Here is a 19,754-nt window from a genome sequence, read left to right as displayed (position 1 = left end):
GGATACAGGCAAAACATTTTGGAGAATACTCAAATGCAGAAATGCCCAAGGAGACACAAGCAAGGATGCATGCAAACTCACAGAGAGGTAAGCCAGTTGACATCACCATGTGTCTTCCCATGTGACAGAAATGCAGATGCCATTGGTTTCTCTTCAGAATCAGGGTGTCTTTGTCTGAATGCCTTGATCCAGACATTGTTTTGGCTTTAGAACTTTAGGTTTGTAACTTAATAAATCCCCTTGCTAAGAGTCAATCCATTTCTGGTATACTGTGCCCCAGGAGATTTAGCAAACTGCAAGAGTTAGGTGACTTTGATTTGCATAGTTTTGTCTTTTACATGGATGGGAAGTATTTAGCCATGATGTTGGAAATATTCTTCCTGACCCTTTACCCATCTTTCTTCCCTCTGGGACACCTATGATGCAAATATTTGCATACTTTGTTTTGTCAACCATTTCCCTGAGACCCAGCTCAAATGTTTCCATATTTGTGTTCAGTTGTTCTTTTGTGAGTTTAAGTTGCTATGTCCTCTAGTTCACGGATCCTTTCTTCTGCTGCTTCAAATCTGCTCTTGTGCTTCTAGAATATTTTAAAATTCATCCAAAGTATCTTTAATTTCTGTAGATCTGATATTTTTCTGTATTCTTTTGAATTCTTCTTTATGCTTTTCTAGTGTCTTCTTGATATTCTTTATCTCTGTAATGGCTTATCGAAATAAGAGTTTTGCATGAACATTTTGATTAGATGTTCAAAATTCTTTATTTCCTTTAACTTTTTAATTTGATCATTTGAGTGGCCACATCTTCTTATTGGTTAATGTGCCTTGTAATTTTTATTGATTTTTGGACATCTCATTATCTTGACAAGATTATCTTGAAAGTCATCTTCCCCCACTTGTGTAAGATTTAGTGTTTGATTAAGCTCATGTTGAAGGATTCCTTTGCTGTATTTCACAGCTAACCAGAGCCATGGTTCCATGCATGGAGTGCAGCCTGCTTCCAAAAGGCCCTAGAGAAAGGGACAGGAAAGCAGCTCCTCAGACTGCACTTCCCCAGTCTTCTAAGCAGATGGTGCTCTTTGGTCACCTATACCCCACAGCCTTGTGTAGTTCATTATGTTTTCTTCTCTCTGACCCTCTGTTTTTTATTGTATGTGGGGATAATTATCCTGCAATGCTGAAGTGCCTGTCCAGAAGGGACTAAGGCTGTGAGTCCATGCCACATTATTTTATTTAGAGGCCAATATTTATGCTAGGACTGTTCCCACCTTCCATCTTTTCCTGAGGGGAGGGGTCTCCATTTTCCCTCAGACCAATTCAGTTCACCAGTCTAGAACCAGGCACACCTTGGGATTCTTGCTATAAGGAAATACCATTTGCCTATACTTTGGAGATAGCCACATCCAAAATCAAGGCATCAGCAAGGCACTGCTTTCTTTACAAAGGATGTAGTATCCTGGATCTGGCTTCCAGCAACCCTTGACTCTTGACTCCCCCCTCACAGGCAATGCACACAGCATCCCCTTCTATCTCCTCAGGGTTCTGCTGTCTTCCAAAGTCTTGCTGCTGTCTGGATTTTCCTCTACTTCTGAATTTCATTCTATTTATAAACAGATCAAGTTAATCCCAATTAAAACCCAAATTGATTCAGTTGCCCATGCCTTAACTAAAAGTCAGATCTTTAAAAAGCCTGTTAACATGGGTTCATATGCAAGTGATGATTCAGATAATGCACAAAGGAAAAGGCTTGGCTCTGTATTTTTGCAGGGATGTTCTTCATTAAGAGTGCAATGTTATTTATAGTTTCCTTTCTTTATGAAGATTTTCACATTTTTATCATTCCCTAAAAAAAAAAAGGTTGGTATTAGGAAAGCTGAATTCTAACAGGACTTATCTGCTGTTGTCACTTTTTAATTATTCATGTTTTTCATCTTTAGGATCTCTAACTTTTGATAATGTTTAAAAGTCTCTGACATCTTGCTAATATTGGCAGTTCAAAAATTACTTATAATAATACTTGAGACTTTTGGTTGGAGTGCTCTCCTCAAGAGAAATTTTAAATATATTTCTGCTAAGTGCTTGTGGATGCTACCAAATAGAGTTCAAACCAAATTCAAGTTCAAAAATTACAGACCTACTCACCTGGGTGGGTCTAATTCCTAGCATCTGACATGGAGAAAGGTTTGTTGTAGACCTTATTTGCTGCTCCCCTGAGTATGGAGGCCCAAGGGAATCCCAGGTTAAGGGAGGACTGGTCTACCTGAGAACTTTCCAACCTGGTGGACTTTAGAGCCCACTCCTGCCCCTCTGGCCTTAGCCAGATTCAAAAACACAAGTTCAAGGTTTTGCATCATATTCCTGAACAAAGTGCCTTCTATACTAATACATTCGCTATCTATAGGACATCCAAAATATCATACTATCTTTTTTAAGATAACTGTTTCAAGATGGCATAAATATTAAGATATAGATGGACTAAAAGTAAAGGCTCTTAATAAACTACCTTTTTGGATGTTGTGTGTTTAAAAAAAACTATTGATTTTGCAAATCTATTTTATATTTCAACTTCTGAGTATTTATTGGAAATTTTTCACACTGTTTTCTGTATCTTTCATTGCCATAGTGTTGTATTATCTGCAATGATGGTGTCTTTACCTCTTTCTTTTCCTTCTATGCATCCACAATGCATAGGTCATTCAATTTTCTTCTGTAATCACTCCCTGAATTGTATAGACCCCTTTGCATCCTAGGCAGCTGCCAGGGCTTTACAAATGGGCCCTTTTGCTGCAATGTGACCTCAGCAGGGACTAATAGGGCCACAGCTGAATGATGATGTCACTGACCCAGATCCTCATGTGCTGTTGCTTGGATTCCCAGGTGAGAACTTAAGCACTTTCATTCATCCAGATTATTATCTTTGAGCATTAAGAAAATTAGTATTAGATGAAGAGTAAAATAATGAATTCTAATCATTTCAAAAATGATGTTGCAAAAAATATTTTTAAATATTTTTCAAAGTAATGCATTTATATAAGGTATTTGTCTGAACTGATTTTGTCTGTCAACTATGGTCTCATCTTCTGGTCTCCTGGAGAAAAGCTCTATATACCCAGAGCATTTCATAGAGCTTCATCCAGAAGATCTACTTGGCCTGGTAGCATCAGAACAAAGACAAGCCTATAAACTGCCAACTCCTGGGTTTCCACCTGGCTGAATGGGGTTCCCCATCGATGCAGTGGCAATAGGTCAGCTACACATTCCAGTCTCAGCATCATCAGGCTCAAGGCTGAAGATGTGGTGGATGAGTTCTCTCTCAGTTACATTACAATTGTCCTCCCACATCACTTCAGCCTTGAGCACAAATGTCTCTAGTTCTCACTCAATATGTCCTCCTCACTCAGGGCTGGATTTTCACAACTTGTCAATTTCACAGACAGAATGTTTATCCTGACAATTAAGGACAAAAGTACTGATGAATCTCCTGTTGTTGAAGTCAGAGTAGGGAAATGCAGTAAAGATCTCTTATTTGTTTTCTATGGGAGCTCAAGAAAGAGTGTAGCTATCTGGGATGCATAGAAGCAAAATAGCACAGGCTTATTGGCTCAAATGTTAAAAACTCATCATTTACACTCCTGGAGGTAAGAAGCTCATAAAAGGCTCTCAGTGATGAAAAATCACAATGTTGTCATGGCTGCATTCCATACTGGAGATTCTTGTAAAGAATATATTTCTTTGACTTTTGGGGCTCCCACACTGAGACCCCCTTCCTCCCACTTCAATGGAGCAAATTTTGAATTTCTATGGTGCCTCTTTCACAGTTTCGTCTTCTTCTCATCAAAACCTGTGGGATTTCAAATTCTGAACTCATACAAATAGATTTAGTTCATGTAGATAATCTAGGATGTTTTTTCAATTCGATGTCTATATCTTAATCACATCTCCAAAGTTTCTTTTGCCATGTAAAGTAACATATGCACATGTTCCAGGGATCATGGTGTTGACACCTTTAGAGAGTTTGGACATCTACCTATCACCTCTCTCCATGTAGCCTCAGTTGTATTAGCAGGAGATTACTGGATCACCAGAAACTGCCTTTTCCACAGAGATAGATGCTCATGACTGAACAATCAAAGCTGCAGTTCTTCCCTTTGCTGTGTAAGATCAGAGAGTGTTCTCCCCTGATGCATCAACTACAATTTCCCCGTGACTTCTTGACATAAATGTTCATATGTTAACGTCCCTCAGTGTCCCTCCTGTCCTCTTCAATCACCTCCTCTCCTGGCAGTCACCTCCAGATCAATACCAAGACATAACTCTGGTCTTCTCAGGTCAAAATTCCCACCAGAGACCTTTTCTGCCTGTCTCCCTCCTTCCCTACTGCAGCCTCAGTTCCAGCTGGGTCTTTCTGCTCAGGGTTTTCTGATTGTGTCTGTACAGTCTTGTCCCAAGTCTTTTCATTTTATGTTCTCTTTGGAAAACAAAAAATATTTTTGAAAGATACAAATTTATTACTCTCAGACATTTTCTTCCTATTAAAGGCCATTCCCCAATTCTCTAAGCCTAATTAGAAATGTGTGCAAATTAACCCATGACTTTGTTTCTTCAGGAATCTTTTTTTTTAATATCTCTGATACTTCCTTGCAATGTGTCCTTGAGTAAATGACCAAAGTTCTAGGGGAAAGTTTTTTGAGACATTATGGGTATAAAAATTACACCTATTTGTGGCATATTTTGAGGCAAAATGATTCACAACACATAAAATGTTTTGAACAGCACCTGATGTAGAGAAAATTGTGAATATATCCTTTAATAGCTTTTTCATGTCTCATTCAAAAAATGCCTTTCATTCTCTATTATTCAATAAGTTTTAATGATTAAATTGTATTTCTGTGGCTGCTTTCACAAATTACGAGAAATCTGATGACTTAAAATAACAAAAATCGACTCTCTCACAGGTTTGGAGGTGGAAAAATTGAAATCAGTATCACTAGTCTGAAATCAAGGTGTCTATAAGGACACACTACTTTGGGATAATCCTGGGGAGAACATATTCCTCACCTCCCTCAACCGATTGTGGCTGCAGAACACCTTGTTTTTTTTTTTTTTTTACTACATTTCTCCAGATTTCTAGTCCAGCATCTTCAAATTTCCTAATGCTCTGACCTTCCATTCCCTTCCCTTCTGAGATTTTGTAACACCTATGGGTGCCAAGATTTAGGATCAGGCACTTTCAGGCTATTATTCAGTCTCTAGTGTGTATCCTGCAGCCCCAAATTTATCCATTTACCACACATGCAAAATACATTTTCCCCATTCCAACATGCTCAAACATCTCAACCCATTGAAGCCACAGTGCTATTCCAAAACCTCACCTAAATAGTATCAACTCAAATTTCTGAAATCATCATCTAAATCATCAATAGTAAGTATGGATGATACTCTGAGTAGGGTTCATTTTCTAGCAAAATTCATCTCTATCTGTTGAACAAATGAAAAGAAAACAAGTTTATTGATTCCATAATACTGGGGTGGGTGTATGCATAGTTGATATGTTTAAGATTCCCATTCCAAATTTGTTAATAATAGCTGCATTTAAGGAATTCATGATGGCTGCAATTACCTTTTGTTTGGTCTTTTACTCCCAGCTTCTGTCCTGAGCTAGTTTATGGGATTCTTGTGTGGGAACAGAGCTCTCACTTGAACCATTAGTTACATCTGAGAGAGACCTATAAAATCTCTTCTTGCTTTCCTGGGCCTGCATATTTACATGCTGGGATCACTAACTCCATGCAGCCTAAGTAGGTGATGGGTGAAGGACTGGATGCATCTGTCCCTCCAGTCTGGTGCAGTGGCTCTTTGTGCTTTGGTTTGTGCTGTGTTCTCCACGATGCACAAAGATGCCAGGTGTACCTTGGCCTTGACATTAGAGAACATTGGAAATTACAGGTGAATTAAGTGTAAAATATTTGTAGGTTGATAGAGTCAGGAGGCCACCCTAGGAAATAACAGAGGATAATGTAAAGTCTCTGGTAAAGTGGGTTTGTCAATCAACAAAATGTGGAGGATAATGTAAAGTCTCTGGTAAAGTGGGTTTGTCAATCAACAAAATGTGGTGAAGAAATTTTCTTTTAATTGATTTTGTTTGACACATGTTCATGATTGTGTCCAAGTACCCTGTACTCTTCTACAAACTCAAAAAGATGCTGCAGTGACAAAATTTACAATGATTTATATATATATATATATATATATATGATGTATGTTTAACCACAGATGTCAACATACACACAAGCACAAACACATGCACACACAAAATAACTGAATAAGAATTTATACAAAGTTGATATTAAATAAAAACAAAGTAGTTGAGTCTGTACCTTGTCACTCTGGTGTCAATTACAGGTTAATTTCCAGAAATTTGAGCCCTTATAGAATTATATATAGCAACCCATACGTCATAATTGGCAGTGATCTTTTGGAAATATATTCTTTAAATTTTTTTCAAATAATATTTTAAATCATTTGGGAATGTAAATTCCAATTATTCATGGAAGTAGCAAAATCTCAATTTTGCTAACCAAAGCAAAATTTTCACCAGATAGATACTAAATGCAAGCAGGAAGACAAAAAAAAAATAAGCAATGAAATCTAGACCAATGGTTTGATTTTGAAATTCGTATCTTAATTGTGGAATGTTTGGACCAACTATTCAGTTGGATTCTCCTGTTTTGTGGAACACAAAACATTGGGCACCAGAGGAGTGTTTACATCCTTCAGACTCATTCATTCTTTATGTCACCACTAGTGGGAATATGAGAATTCACTTCATTTGGGACTACAGAGGTTTGAATCCCAAGGAAATGCCTATGATGGGATGAGTAGTAGTTTTTTTAAATTAAACCAGAAGAGGGTGATGTGATCTTAGATGTGGAAAAAAGTATTAGCAGCACAACTTGACTGATCTTAGACTGATCTGTTAGTAAACACTTTAAGCAGAAGACAAAGATGTAGAAAGTAATTGCATTAAAGCTTGTCATGCCCATGAACTTCTGGGAAAATCTTTGCATCCATCCATTGTGACAGAAACCCTGGTTAAAACAGTCCTGTTCTAAGGGATTGTGTTTCTACCCAACAGTCCAAAATGTGAAGAAAATCAGGGGTCAAAGGAGGATGCTTTTCAAGCAGTGTCCAGCTCTCACTTAAAAATAAAATGTTGAACATCAGAGCAAGATCTATAATGTCACTCAAGATGATGTCTGGCTTTAGAAACTTGTTTACACTTCACATCACCTTCGGCAGACCTCACTCAGTAGCAGTATACTCTCAGTCAGCATTTCCCAAGAATCAGGCCATGTTGTTGTTGTTTTTCTTTTAATTTTCAAATTTATTTTGGAATAACTTCAAGCATGTAGAAAAGTTGCAAAGATAGTATGGTTAATTCTTGTGCAGCTCACCCACTTCCTCTTGATGCTACCTTCTTATGTAATCATGGTTCATTTTCAAAACTTCACTGTTTATACTGGAAAAGTAATCATAACTGGACTTTAGACTTTATTTGGGTTTAAGCATTTTTTTCTAATGTATTTTTCCTGTTAAATGAGCCAAAGCAGCACAATATGTTGTATATGTTTTCCATGGATTTGTTGAAAGAATGTTGAGTGGCTTACACAAGAACATATTGGTCACTGGTAATGCAATGCTCCCATTTGAAATGAATAGCATAGTATTCCAATTTCTATATGAATGTTCTATGTGTTTTCAAACAATCTCATTATTTTAATATGAATAATTAGCTTTTCTTTCTTTAGTAACAATTTGCTAAATCATCACATGCATTCATTCATCCTACAACATAATTGGGCACTTTCATCAGGCACTGCAGCTACAATGGGAATGAACATTACATTGACCACAGTTTTTGAGAATGCTGATGCATATTAAAGCTGTCTGTGTGTGAGTCAACCCTTATAACTCACTTCACATGATGTTATATCTCTATCAGGAGCACATGTGTCGAGTTTCCCTAGGTAAGAGCATGGGGTAGTGTGAGCAAATATATAGGCAGCAGAGTGGCTCAGTTCCTCAAGCAATGTTCCAAGATCACTGTTCTCTATGACAGATTCCTGCCTGGAATTCTATCAATATGAGAACACAAGGATATAGTCAAAGAAGGGACAGATTCTGACCATCTTTACTGCTAATTCTGTTCTTCCTTGTGTTTTCATAGCCCAATATTCAGCCCTTGACCTTGGATGTGGTCTAATGACAGGATATCATTTATGGGTAGAAAAGGTGTAAAACACACTTATTGTACTGGAGGAGAGAGGAATCAACATCACTCAACAATGAAGTAAATGGGATGACAATTTCTTCTCTCTGGGTTCCAGAATCTCCTTTAACATGAGATCGATTGGTAAAAACATATTAGCATTTATTAGTTAACAACCAGTGAGCAGTTTATTAGCTCTCAGTGCTGTAGGTCAGGAGTCTGGCTGAACACAGTGTGAAAGGTTCTCTGCTCAGGGTCTTAGGAGAATAAAGTCAAGGAGTCAGTGAGGCTCTGCTCTTTCCAGAGCTTGGAGTTCTCTTCCAAGCTGATGTGGTTGGACAGAATCAGTTCCCTGAGTGGTAGGATTGCGATCCTATTCCTTGCTGGCTGGGTGTCCTTATCTCCCGGAGCCTGCCCTCTTTCCTTGCCACGTGGCCCCTCAACCTCCATAGCCAACATTAGATAATTTCTGACATGTCATATCCTAATTATCTATAAATTTTACTGAGTTCTTAGTGTCTGGCCAATACAGTGATATGTATAAGCCTGGGAAATGGTCAGGCCCATTTGAATAATTTCCCTTTGTTAATGTGAACATATTTTTTTTCATTGCAATGAAAATCAATAGATCCCATTAAATATGCAAAATCACTTCACAGCAGAAGTTTGAACATCTGAGATAAGGTTTGTACATACCAGCAGCCAGGAAACTTGAGGACCCTCTTAGAATTCTACTTACTTCAATGCTCTTTTTATGTTTTATCAAGTATTGTTTTGAGCCAATTTTAATGTATGGCTGTGAAGAGTGTGGGAAAACTTAAATTTAAAAAAATCATGATACAGCTTTAGAGAACATGATAGAAGCTTTATCTGCCCAGCTGGCAGATAATGATTCCACATTACCTGCTTCTTCAGTATTAATGCTCATTAAATGACCTAGAAAATATCTGCTGAGAAAATAATGAATTCTGACTTGTGTTTCAGGGAATCTCACTGCACTTAATCTAAACCCTTAGCTCTCATCCAGACTTTAATGGGTGCCTAGAATCAGGCACTTCTCTGCTTTTCACATTTTTGATTTTCTTAAACATCCAAGACCAAATCCTGTGCATTTTTAGATGTGTTATTCCCTGAGATTTGCAAGCCAAGTCTCCATTTATTCATGCATGAAGTCAACTACCTACTCTTCAGAGAGGACATTTCCATACATTTTATGTGGACCCCTGATGCAGTCATACACATGACACAACTTGTTTTATCACCATTTTGTCCATGACAATCTCAAGTGTTTTAATGCAGGTAGGCACTGAAAGCAGCTTCTATTGTATTGAAGCAAGAAAATGATCAATTACAAACTGGAAATTTAAATTAAGAATAGATGTATATTAACTTCATGGAGATGCAGCAAAAATAAACCATGGGTGATGAGGGCAAGCATGAAAAAAGTACTGGTATCTTCAAAACCCATATATGTGGACCGAGAACACGGTGGACCTTTGACTGAATTGGAATGTCTTCCTGGTGGTTTAGGTTTGTGCCACCCCATTCCTGAATGCCTGGAAATTGCACCTTCACCTAACTTACTGGGTTCAAATGGAGACAGCTAAGGAAAAACAAAGGGACTATTAATTAGAACTGGAATGATATCTGCCTTAGTATTTGCCATATTTAGGGAAACTTCTTGGTGGCAGTAGTGTGGTTGCTTTGCAGGAGAAGGGGAAATTATGAAACAGGAAGGATTATGTTGCATTACTGCTAAACTTTCTCAAATTTTATCTCTTCCTCTGACTCTGCTCATGACAAGAGATGACCATGAAATGGACCTGGATGCACCTTGCCCCATTTGTCCTGTATCAACAGTTTTGCAACAGGGGGGAAATCTCAGAGAATCTAGATATGAGAGGCTGAGGATATGTCCCTTGTTCATTGTCTGTCTCTCTCAGATAAATGAAAAGTTTAGAGCTCAGTGGTTCTATTTCATTTTCTCATAATTTAATGTCCTAGGCATAGATAGGTTCATATTGCTATTTGTATAATTCTACACATTTTTTTGGAACAAATAAATAAAGAACTTACTCTGAGACCTTGGGAGGTGGGGCTATTTTCCCTATTACCATGAGATGATGCAGTTCCCCTTAGGCTGAGAATCTGTTCATTTGTGATTTGAAAACTCAAGGTCTAATGGGGAGTGCCAAGGGTAATTTTTACATATCTGGTGACTCATTTTTAGATACATTATTTGGGTTGAGAGCAGTATCAGAGGTCTGGTTTTGGACATACTGAGGTGACTTTGAGATGTCAAAAAAGAACTTCATATACAAATTTAAAGTTCGGAATAGCCTGAGATAGATGCATACTTTGTGCACTATGTCCTCATTCTATCCCATGATGTGAATATATTCCACATAGCTCCTGTTACCATGTTTAAAAAGTTCAATTATGTTCAGAAACTTTACACTCACTGATAGATATATTCTATTACAAAATTAATTTTAGGTACACACGATGATTGCAGCTAATTTGAAACATACAGTGGGTAGTAAACATTTTAAATTACATAGTTTTGGTAAATTTTTTGATAAGTATAGTTTGCAGTTGATTTCTGTGACTTTTTTAGGACTACACTCACATTTCCTGTGGTAATGTTATTTTGTCCCTTTCCTTCTATTATCTGTCTTCACAGCTCACTGCACAGCACATTTCCATTTATACACAGTGCTGATTTGCATAGACTCCTGGGGACTCAGCTGCTGCTCAGAATCTTAATGGGGATTCCCTGGAGATGGGACCTGAGTGCACCAGAGAATGAGCAAGATGCTGCCACAGTCCCAACTCCTCATCCTCCTGGGGCTCTGGGTCTCAGGTGAGAGCTTCGGAAGAGCAATGTCTTTATAAATCTGGAGAGATGGTTTTCACATGCAGAGTGTACAGACTATTCCATCTCACACAGATCTGATTACATATGATAAATGAGGAAACCTACATGTGGATATATATTTTATGTACCTGTGATTTGTTGTGTGATCTTGTTCTTTTTTTGAATGCAGGTGCCAATGGGGAAATCATTATGATCCAGTCTCCAGCTTCTGTGGCTGTGACTCCAGGGGAGACCATCACCATGAGCTGCAAGGCCAGCCAGAGTGTTAGCAAGTACTTAAACTGGTACCAGCAGAAATCAGGACAGTCTCCCAAGAGGCTCATCTACCTTGCATCCACCTGGGATTCTGTGGTGCCTGACTGATTCAGTGGTAGTGGGTCTCTCTCTCTATCAGCACAGCCCAGACTGAAGATGTGGCCACTTATTACTGTCAGCAAAGTAAAAGCTCTCCTCCCACAGTGCTTCAGCCTTGAACACAAACCTCCTCTCCCAGCTGAGGGGCACTGAGTCCTGCAACAGCAGCTGCTCCCCCTCCTCCCGCCTCTTCATATTGAAACTTTCTGCCTGGTAGTTAGTCTTCCTATCCTACTTTTTCCTTTAATGGACTCTATCTTTCCTTCAAGGCTTCCTTGTCCTTGTTATTAAAGTAGATATACTCTACCTCGTTTCAAACTGCCCTTTTCCTTCGCTTTTTCCCTTTCCTTTACTTATTCCTTCAAAGACAATTCTGTAATTCTAACCACTTGGTTTGGAATTTTTTTCCTTTGAGGTACTGAGGTTGCCTGGAGCCTGCAAGGGCAGAGAGACGGGAGGAGGGAGAATAGGATCTGCATAGTTAGGAGTCTCTCAGGGGGAAAATGTAAGGGGGACTTCCCAACACATTGGTATTTAGAATAGTTATGGTCTGAATGTGCCTTGTTTTCCATCTATTCCCTACAGTTCAATTTGCTCTTCTCTGCTCTCCCTGGTGTGAAGGTGGTGAGGAGGAGGGAGTCAATCAAAAAGGGCATGGAGGAGTAAGGCTGGCATTTTGGTCAAGAGATGGAAAACTGTCTTTATCAACAAGGAGGCATTGCTTTCATATGTGACAGCACTAGGTGTCTCCCCAAGTTTCTTACCCTGAGTATTTATTTCATGCTAAATATTTTCATTTCCATTAAAGCCAGAATGCTTCACATCATTGCATTAAACAATTGATTATTCTATTTTAGTGTTATATTTGTGAGTGAATTTGTTATAGTTAAAGTTTTTCTGTGGAAATTGAACCCAGGTCTCTGGCATGGCAGGTGAGAGCTGTGCCTGCTGAGCTGCTGTGGCCTGCCTTGTGACCATTTTTTATGTGGTTTCATGTGTGCCATGAAGTGAATGTGTAAATCTGTTAATGTTTTCATAACATTTCTGCTGTTTTTCAGATTTTCTTATTTTTATTAAATTTTCCTTGTTGTTTTGCAAATCTGAAGTTGGGGATCAGTTAAACCACCTTTACCATTGTGTATTTATGCTTTTTCTCCCTACAATTGTTCACTTTTTACTCTCTGCCTTTCAAAGTTTGCTTATAAGATGGGTAAAATTCAGTGTTGTTATATCTTCAGGGTGAATTGAATCATCTATCATCATGAAGTAAAGTATTTTCCCCAGTAACAATTTTTGTTTTAAATCATATGCATTTTGGATATTATTATAACTAGCCTATTTTTTTAGTTAATGTTGCAATTTTATAAATATGTAAATATTTATATAAATAATTTATATTTATATATAATGGTTTATGTACATATTTATATAAATATAAACAATAAATTATAATCATTTCATAATTATATGTAAGTAAATAAATATATACATATAATTTTCCATTCTTTTACTTTTACCTTTTCTATAGCTTTACAATTCCTTAATGTGTCTCCTTTTATGGACTAAGATTCTGGTAATTTGTGACTCAAAATGTGTTGAACTTTATATTTTAGTTGAAGAAGAACTGACACCTTCTTTTTTAGTGCATTATATATAGACTATTTAAGTTCTTTTTTTTTTTTTTAGTATCATCACATAGATGTATGATCATCATTTCTTAGTACATTTGCATCGATTTAGGAAAAGAACTAGCAAAACAGCAGAAAAAGATATAGAATGTTAATATAGAGAAGAGAATTAAAATAATAATACTAATAAAAAATATATATATATATAAAGGAAAAAGAAAAAAACAAAAACAAAAGATACAAACAAACAAACAAACAAAAAACTATATTTCAGGTGCAGCTTCATTCAGTGTTCCAACATAGTTACATTACACTTAAGTATTATTGTGCTGTCCATTTTTGAGTTTTTGTATCTAGTCCTGTTGCACAGTCTGTATCCCTTCAGCTCCAATTACTCATTATCTTACCCTATTTCTAACTCCTGCTGGTCTTTGTTACCAATGATATATTCCAACCTGATTCTTGAATGTCGGTTTACATCAGTGGGACCATACAGTATTTGTCCTTTAGTTTTTGGCTAGACTCACTCAGCATAATGTTCTCTAGGTCCATCCATGTTATTACATGCTTCATAAGTTTAGTCTGTCTTAAAGCTGCATAATATTCCATCGTAGGTATATGCTAGAGTTTGTTTAGCCACTCATCTGTTGATGGACATTTTGGCTGTTTCCATCTCTTTGCAATTGTAGATAATGCTGCTATAAACACTAGTGTGCAAATGTCTGTCTGTGTCTTTGCCCTTAAGTCCTTTGAGTAGATACCTAGCAGTGGTATTGCTGGGTCGTAATCCATTCTACCAGTCTACGTCTTTTGATTGGGAAATTCAGTCCATTAACTTTTAGTGTTATTACTATTTGGATAATATGTTCCTCTACCATTTTGGCTTTTGTATTATATATATCATATCTGATTTTCCTTCTTTCTACACTCTTCTCCATACCTCTCTCTTCTGTCTTTTCGGTTCTGACTCTAGTGCTCCCTTTAGTATTTCTTGCAGAGCTGGTCTCTTGGTCACAAATTCTCCCAGTGACTTTTTGTCTATAAATGTTTTAATTTCTCCTTCATTTTTGAAGGACAATTTTGCTGGATATAGAAGTCTTGGTTGGCAGTTTTTCTCTTTTAGTAATTTAAATATATCATCCCACTCTCTTCTAGCTTCCTTGGTTTCTGCTGAGAAATCTACACATAGTCTTATTGGGTTTCCCTTGTATGTGACAGATTGTTTTTCTCTTGCTGCTTTCAAGATCCTCTCTTTCTCTTTGACCTCTGACATTCTAACTAGTAAGTGTCTTGGAGAACACCTATTTGGGTCTATTCTCTTTGGGGTGCACTGCACTTCTTGGATCTGCAAATTTAGGTCTTTCATAAGAGTTGGGAAATTTTCAGTGATAATTTCTTCCATTAGTTTTTCTCCTCCTTTTCCCTTCTCTTCTCCTTCTGGGACACCCACAACACGTATATTTGTGCGCTTCATATTGTCATTCAGTTCCCCGATCCCCTGATCAAGTTTTTCCATTCTTTTCCCTACAGTTTCTGTTTCTTTTTGGAATTCAGATGTTCCATCCTCCAGTTCACTAATTGTAGCTTCTGCCTCTTTACATCTACCATTGTAGGTATCTGTGTTAGTTAGATTCAGTTGTCAACTTGGCCAGGTGAGCATACCTAGTCTTGTTGCTGCAGACACAAGCCAATGGTACGTGAACCTCCTCTGTTGCTAATTACATCTGCAGTCAGCTAGGAGGCGTGTCTGCTGCAATGAGTGGCGTTTGACTTAATTGGCTGGTGCTTAAATGAGAGATGGCAATGTAGCACAGCCTAGCAGCTCGGCATTCCTCATCTCAGCACTAGCAGCTCAGCCCAGGGCTTTGGAGATGCAGAAAGAAGTCACCCCAGGGAAAGTTCTTGGAACCCAGGGGCCTGGAGAGAAGACCAGCTGAGACCATCTTGTGCCTTCCACATAAGAAAGAACCTCAGTGGAAAGTTAGCTGTCTTTCCTCTGAAGAACCAACAAAATAAATCCCCTTTTATTAAAAGCCAATCCATCTCTGGTGTGTTGCATTCCGGCAGCTAGCAAACTAGAACAGTATCCATTGTTTTTTCCATTTTTTCTTCTTTGTCCTTCACTCCGATAAGTTCTGTGATTTGTTTTTTCAGATTTTCTATTTCTTCTTTTTGTTCAGCCCCTGTCTTCTTCATGTCCTCCCTCAATTTATTGATTTGGTTTTTGAAGAGTTTTTCCATTTCTGTTCGTATATTCAGCATTAGTTGTCTCAGCTCCTGTATCTCATTTGAACTATTGGTTTGTTCCTTTGACTGGGCCATATCTTCAATTTTCCGAGCATCATCCATTATTTTCTGCTGGTGTCTGGGCATTTGATCAGATTTCCCTCGGTGTGGGACCCGGCTGGTTGAAAGGTTTTTCTGTGAAATCTCTGGGCTCTGTTTTTCTTTTCCTGCCCAGTAGGTGGCACTCGTGGCGCTCATCTGTCTGCGGGTCCCACCAGTAAAAGATGCTGTGGCTCCTTTAACTTGCCAATCCGAATCTCGCAGTCGGCCCGGGAAACTGCGCGTGGAGGGGGGGTCGCCGGCCACCACGGCTTGGGGGAGTGCCGGTCCAAATTGCCCAGCTGGCCCGAGACACCAAGCATGGCGGGAGGGCCCTGGTATCCAACGTTCCCAGTCAGACCGGGGAGCCACGTGCGTGGAGGGGACCCCAGTCACCAGCCGCCCTGGCCGGGAAAACGCACGCCCCTCGGGTATCTCACTGCAGTGGATTCTCCCTGCCCGTTCAGCCGTTCCAGAATGGGGTACGCTGTCTTTTTGGTCTCTGTCGTGGCTCCAGGAGCTGTTTCGTATTGTTTCTGTTTCTTTAGTTGCTGTTCTGGAGGAGGAACTAAGACCCGCGTGTCTTACTAAGCCGCCATCTTCTCCGGAAGTCCTAAGTTCTTTTAATGGTTATTCAATAAATTCTATCACACACAACAATATTAATGACTAAAATTAATTAAAAACTTTGTGGTGGTTTGAAACTGATGTGCACCACAGAAAAATGACTCCTTAATCTCGATTCAATATTGCATGGTGGGGTCTTTTGGCTAAGTTGTATTCATGGAGATGTAACCCAGCCAGAGGTGGGTGGGGCCTTGTGAACAGGTGGTTTCCTTGAGGAGGTGTCTCCACCCATTATAGGTGTGGCTTTTTACTGAAGTCCTTAAATAGACAACCATTTTCAAAAAAGCTTCAGAGCTGACACAGGTGACAGAGGTATCAGAGTCAACAGGAGACACAGATATTTCTAGAAGCAGAAAGAAAATACCTCCAGGGAGGCTGTTTGAAATGAGACACTAAAGGATCAGCAGATTTCAGTCACACCTGACAGAGGTGTGCTGGACCCATCCACCTTTCTTGAAGCAAGTTATCTTTCTCTGGATGCCTTTGTTTGCCTATTTTTATAGCTTTAGAATGTAAATTTGCAACTTAATGAATTGCTTTTTTAAGAGCCATTCCATTTCTGGTATATTGCATTCTGGCAGCATTTAACAACTGAATACAATCTTCAACTGTCCTCATGGCTAAAGCAATACCCATAGATTAGATACTCAGAATTTGACTGAAATTCTGTTTATTTCCCAGACATTGAGAGTTATTTTAAGTACATTGCTTTTCCTTTGTCTTTCACTAAATATCAGTGTTACTGTATATGTAATTAATGTGCATTATTACTACCCACATTTATCACTTTCCACTTATCTTTGTTCCCCAACAGGACACAATGGAGACTTTCAATCAGCCTAAAGGTCCTTTGGAATTTCCCTGGGAAGTTTCTAATAGTACTGATGCTTTCATTGATAGTCAAGGTATCTCATGAGATAGTCTTTATTCTTGAAGGATAGTTTTACATTTAGAATTCTAAACAGGTAGATATTTTCTTCCAACTCTTTGAAGATACCATATTGTCTTTTGTTTTCATTGTTGTTACTGTAAAAGTCAGTTTTCTAAGTGTGTTTTGAATGGTATGTGAAAGTTCTTTGGGTGATGAGACCTAAATGCAGGTTGCCAGACAGCTGCTATTTCTCACTCCTTCTGAAAAAATCACTTGAGAAACACTTGAATTTCTAGTCTAGTAGTATTTCTGGATTCAGTTTTTATTTCCTTATATACAGGCTTTTTTTTTAACCTAGTAGGTCATTAAGAAAAATGTTTCTGATACCACTGTCTTGTCTCCAATTCTGCTGTCTGTCTCTCCAGGGTGTCCTGCTGAAGCTCAGAGGGGGTAGGGCCCACACGTGTCACCCTCAGAGTGGCTGAACCACTGGGCAAGGCTCCCAGACCCCATGCCCTTGAGAGCAGCCCTCTACCATGCTGACAGGATGCGATGCTCAACCAAGCCCAGCCCCACAGCCTGGGTGTCTCCCCTTTCTTCAGTAGGGTGGAAACTCCTTTACAGGTCTAAGGCAGAGCCCACACAAGGTGCTGTTGCTCCCCTTCACTGTTCTTTATAGTAATGAACATTTGATCTCCTGCTCCTGCCACTGTAGTCACATGTTTCTCTTACCACAGTCCTGAGAGATTCTTTCCTTTTAAGGGCTCACATGTTTTCACAGGGCCACCCAGATAATCGAGGGTAATTTTCCATCTCAGCATCTGTGTACTTCATGATATTTTCAAAATCCTTTTTGCAATATTTGATAGCAGGATGCAGTCCCCTCTTCAGAGATTATTAATCTGATTCCCTAAACTTTCTTGTTCCTTATATTTCAGTTCCATTGTCACTATGTTCTCTCCAGATGGATGCACATGATAGAAGCAAGCAGGGCCCATGCAGTGCTGACTGGTTAGAGAGTAAGTAATATTTATACACTGATGAATCAAACTTTTTTATTCTAATTATTTCTCAATCTCCTTCTCTTCCACAATTCTCTGTCATTTTCTTCCACAGTAAAGGTTTTTTTGAAGATATAATATTCACTGCTTCTGGATAAACATCCCCACCACTGGAAAAAAAAATTTACTTACTCACGTTGAATTCTTGATATTCTCACAAGCAATGGGGACACCCAAAGCTTTAGACTGCAGTCTCAACCTTGGGATTTGTTCATATGAAACTTAACCTGGTAAAGGATAGGTGAAGCCTACTTAAAATTAGGCCTAAGTGTCACCTCCAAGAGAGCCTCTTTTGTCACTTAGATGTGGCCTCTCTCCAGCCAACACAACAAGCAAACTCACTGCCCTCCCCTGTCTATGTGGAACATGACTCCCAGGGGTTTGGGCCTTTCCTGGCAATGTGGGGCAAAAATCCTGGAATGAGCTGAGACTAAGCCTCAAAGGATTGAGAAAATTTTGACCAAAAATGGTAGGAGTGAAATGAGACCAAATAAAGGGTCAATGGCTGAGAGATTCCAAACAGAGTTAGAGGTTATCCTGGAGGTTATTCTTACACATTAAATAGATGTCACTTGTTAGTCAAGATGTAATGGAGAGGCTGGGGAGAACTGCTTGAAAGTGTAGAGCTGTGTTCCAGTAGCCATGTTTCTTGAGGATGATTGAATAATGATACAGCTGTCACAATGTGACTGTGTGATTGTGAAAACCTTGTGTCTGATGCTCCTTTTATCTGCATTATCAACTGATGAATAAAACATATGGAACAAAGATAAATAATAGGGGGAAAAATGTTAAAATAAATTTAGAGTAAAATGTTGTTGATCAAAGAGAGGGATGGGTGGGGGCATGGTATGTATGAACTTTTTTTCTATTTTCTTTTTATTTCTTTTTCTGAATAGGTGCAAATGTTCCAAGAAATGGTCATGATGATGAATATACAGCTGTGTGATAATACTGTGAATCACTGATTATATATGTATAATGGAATGATCAAAAGTTAAGAATGTTTGTGTTTTCTTGGCGTTTTTTGGTATTTAAAAAAATTTTTAATTAAAAAAAAAATCCCCACCACTGACTCTGTCCTGCCTCTCACCCAATGTCCCTCCTGGATGATCTTGCTAGCCAAACTTTCTGCTCATCATTTTCTCACCATATTTCTTTTTAGTCAGTCTCAGTTTCTTTGCTCAATTCTGCCTTTTCTTCTAAAAGCAAAAGAAAGCAAAACCATAACAATGGAAAGTCATTTCTATCATTCATCCTCATTCTAAAAACTTTCTGTTTTAGAGATGTTATGTACCCCAATAAAGGACATGATCTTTTAATTCATTCTTGTGGCGTTAGACCTATTGTGCACTGTGCTTTTTGATTAGTGTATTTCATTTGATATGAGACACAGCCCTTTCAAGTTGGGTCTTATTGCTTCACTGGAGTCCTTTATGAGAGGTTAAAAGGTAGGTGGGCCAATTTGAGTCTGCTGTGGACCCCAGAAAAGCCATGTGCTTTAATCCTCATTCAATATTATTGGCTGGGACCTGTTGGATTGTTCACAAAGAGATGTGTCTCCAATCATTTGGTGTGGCTTGCTTAGTGCAGCCCTTTAAGAGTGAACTATATTGGAAAACATTTTAGAACCAATGCAGTCAGAGACCTTTGGAGATGAAAAAGGGAAATGTACCCATGAGACATTCATGAAACAAGAAGCCTGGAGAGAAAGCTAGCAGATTTCACCATGTGTGCCTTTC

At 38.6% G+C, this 19,754-nt stretch overlaps 1 protein-coding gene across 1 annotated transcript; it reads left to right on the top strand.

Annotated features, from left to right (window-relative positions):
* Positions 1 to 10,955: 10,955 nt before the first annotated feature.
* Positions 10,956 to 19,316, top strand: LOC143661335 (uncharacterized). Its single transcript, XM_077134884.1, has 5 exons — positions 10,956 to 11,131; positions 11,316 to 11,418; positions 16,895 to 16,985; positions 17,890 to 17,970; positions 18,912 to 19,316. Exons 1-4 carry the CDS (start codon positions 11,074 to 11,076, stop codon positions 17,965 to 17,967), a joined length of 330 nt encoding a protein of 109 aa, XP_076990999.1. The 5' UTR covers positions 10,956 to 11,073; the 3' UTR covers positions 17,968 to 17,970; positions 18,912 to 19,316.
* The last annotated feature ends 438 nt before the right edge of the window (positions 19,317 to 19,754 follow it).

Source organism: Tamandua tetradactyla, chromosome 17 (genome assembly GCF_023851605.1).
Source record: "Tamandua tetradactyla isolate mTamTet1 chromosome 17, mTamTet1.pri, whole genome shotgun sequence".
NCBI classification, from domain to species: domain Eukaryota; kingdom Metazoa; phylum Chordata; class Mammalia; order Pilosa; family Myrmecophagidae; genus Tamandua; species Tamandua tetradactyla.
This window is presented reverse-complemented; position numbering and strand designations above follow the sequence as displayed.